Here is a 2,585-nt window from a genome sequence, read left to right as displayed (position 1 = left end):
GGACGGGCCCCGAGACCGCGCGGCCGCTCCGTGTGCCCCGCTGGGTTGGACGGCTCAGAGCAAGCAGCGGCCTGCTGGGTCGGGCTGAGCCTTACTGGGGCAGGCTCAGCACTGCCTTCCCCTGCCGTGCCAGGAGGTGTAACGGGGAGAGCGGGAACGCGCCCTCCCCGGCGTCAGCGTGTGCTCCCGAGCGGGGCTTTGCTCCGGGGGGGAACGGGCAGGAGAGGGCGGGTGTTGCCGCGGCTGCCAGCCCCAGCCGCGCGCCCGGGGGTACCTTGTGTCCTGAAGGTCTTGCCGCAGAGGTGGCACTGGAAGGGCTTCTCGCCGGTGTGCGTGCGCAGGTGCATGTTGAGGTTGGCTTTCTGCGTGAAGGCGTGGTGGCAGAACTCGCAGACATAGGGCCGCTCGTTCCTGCAGGCAGGGCAAACGTTACCTTCACCTCCGCCTGTGCCAGCCTCGGGCTCGCCGCTGCTCCCCGCCCAGGGCTCTTGAATTAAATCCTGATTCAGCCCATCTCAAACTCAAGTATTTTGGTGGCCCACAAATGCTGTTCTGCAGCCACAGGCTCACGAGCTGGAGACTCCTCCCCGCCTCAGGGGTTATAACCAGCCCAGGAAACAGAAGGCTGCGGCGCGGCACGGAGAGCAGCCCCTGGTGCGCACTCGCCCCTTCAGGAGCACAAATGAGCCGGGCTGATGGGCTCTGATCGTCGCCTCTGTGGCTACAGCCATACGCCTGGAGGAAGCGCCAATGCTTCCTTTGGAAGGGCGAAAAGCAGGCCGCTGCCTGGCCCCGCACCAGATTTCTGGAAGAAGTTTCAGCCCAGCACTGCCGGGGTGAGGGTGCTCGCCGCCCTCCAGCGCCCTCCCCTCCCCAGCAGCGCCCCGCTGGGCCCGCGGGGGAGGATGCGGGTCACATCCTACCTGTGCTTGGCCTTGATGTGCATCTGCAGGCCGTTGCGACTCGAGGCCCTGTGCCCACACTCCTCGCAGACAAACAGCTTCTCTCCCCGGTGCTTGAAGGCCTCGTGCAGGCGCAGCTCTGTCCGAGACAGAAAGCACTTGGAGCAGGTCGAGCACTGCAAGGCCACAGAAGGAGCGTGGGGTTAGGCAGCTCGCCCGGGAACGCCCGCCACAGACCCGCCCATCCCCGCTCCCTGTGGCGGCCCCCCCGGCTCCGAGGCGCCTCGTGGGACGAGGCAGCCCGACAAAGGCTAAATGCTGCTCAGTACTTGGTTGGACCAGCCAAAAAAATGACAAGGGCTGCTCCTGTACACCAAAAACCGGTTTCCAGCAGCTCTGGAGCTCCCCGCCTCGCTGAAGGGGCCCCATTCCCTAGGCCAGGCCTGAGCGCGGGGCAATTCCCCCTCAACGTCCCGCAGCCCACCTGCTCCCCTCCCTTACCGCGTGGGGCTTGGGCGCGCCGTGCAGCTTGATCATGTGGCTCTGCAGGTCCTTCTTCTGCATGAACTGCTGGGCGCAGGAGGAGCACTGAAAGGCAGGAGAAGGCGGGGGGGTCAGCTTCCAGCCGCCCCCAAACAGCGATTCTGGTGTGAGGGGAGGACCGGCAGCGTGCCGGGCAGGGGAGCACAAATCCTGGTGAGGCCGCAGAAGGCCCTGGAGCTCCTTCTGGCTGGAGACTGGGAACGACCCTCAGCGGTGCGCCCGGCCCCCGACAGGCTGCCCCAAAGAGAAAGGCTCGTGCCCTCTTCCTCCGTGCTGTGCAGGGACGTCGCTGACCTTGTACGGCATCTCCCCCGTGTGTGACACCATGTGCAGCCGCAGCTCCATCCGCCTCTTGAACACCTCCTGGCAGACCGAACACGTGAAAACCTGCAAGAGACGGGGGAGGCGTCGGCATCTGCAGAGCCGAGAGTCCAATGCGAGCCCGCGGCTCGGGCCAGCGCCGGGACCTGGCGGTGACGTTTAACCCGCACCCGCAGAGATCGGGGTCTTTTACGGTACAAAGAGTATCCTGGTGCGCTGGGAAAAACAGAGCAAAGGAGAGCTGTCTGGGAAATTAGACAAAAGCTGCTGCCGTCCCCGCTGGCAGCGGGCTGGGGGCTCCTGGCTGTGCTACAGCTGCTGGCAGGGGGGCGAGGGGGTTTTGTTCGTATCTGAGCGGGACAGGGACTGTGGCCTGCTCCTGCGAAACAGCAGCCGCTTCACAGCCCGCCAGCAGCAGCCTCCCGGACGTACCTGCTCCGATCGGTTCATGCAATTTCTGGCTTCATGTTCCAGGAGATTCTCTTTTCTAAAATAACACTTGCCGCATTTGGAACACTCAAAGGGCTTCTCTCCAGTGTGCTTCCTGGGGAGAGCAGGAACAGAGAGCACCCGTCACTGCGAGCCCGACGGCGGAGACACGCCAACAGCCCTGGCGAGGACACTGGGAGGGAACTGGGACAGGACAGGGCAGGACCAGGCAGCTTTTACATCCCCCAGCGCCAACATCCACCCAAAATCCGCCTTTTACACCGGCTTTGCTGATGGCGTCAGAGCGCAGGGAAGCTGCTGGTGCCTCTGTTCCGCAGGACTAAGGCTGGCCCCTGGCAGACGAGCTCGTGCCGCGTCTGACGGCACCCG

General features: G+C 64.6%; 1 protein-coding gene across 1 annotated transcript in view; it reads right to left on the bottom strand.

Annotated features, from left to right (window-relative positions):
- The window catches only part of ZBTB48 (zinc finger and BTB domain containing 48), a 4,415-nt gene that overhangs the window by 1,036 nt on the left and 794 nt on the right, over nt 1–2,585 (bottom strand). The window contains exons 2-6 of the mRNA XM_026862964.1: nt 2,199–2,337; nt 1,740–1,832; nt 1,404–1,490; nt 924–1,078; nt 177–411 (exon numbers count right to left, since the gene is read on the bottom strand). Of these exons, the coding sequence (XP_026718765.1) occupies nt 177–411; nt 924–1,078; nt 1,404–1,490; nt 1,740–1,832; nt 2,199–2,337 (709 nt within the window). The remainder of the gene's footprint in view (nt 1–176; nt 412–923; nt 1,079–1,403; nt 1,491–1,739; nt 1,833–2,198; nt 2,338–2,585) is intronic.

This window comes from Athene cunicularia, assembly GCF_003259725.1.
Source record: "Athene cunicularia isolate RWA chromosome 21 unlocalized genomic scaffold, athCun1 chr21_part1, whole genome shotgun sequence".
Taxonomy (NCBI): Eukaryota; Metazoa; Chordata; class Aves; order Strigiformes; family Strigidae; genus Athene; species Athene cunicularia.
This window is presented reverse-complemented; position numbering and strand designations above follow the sequence as displayed.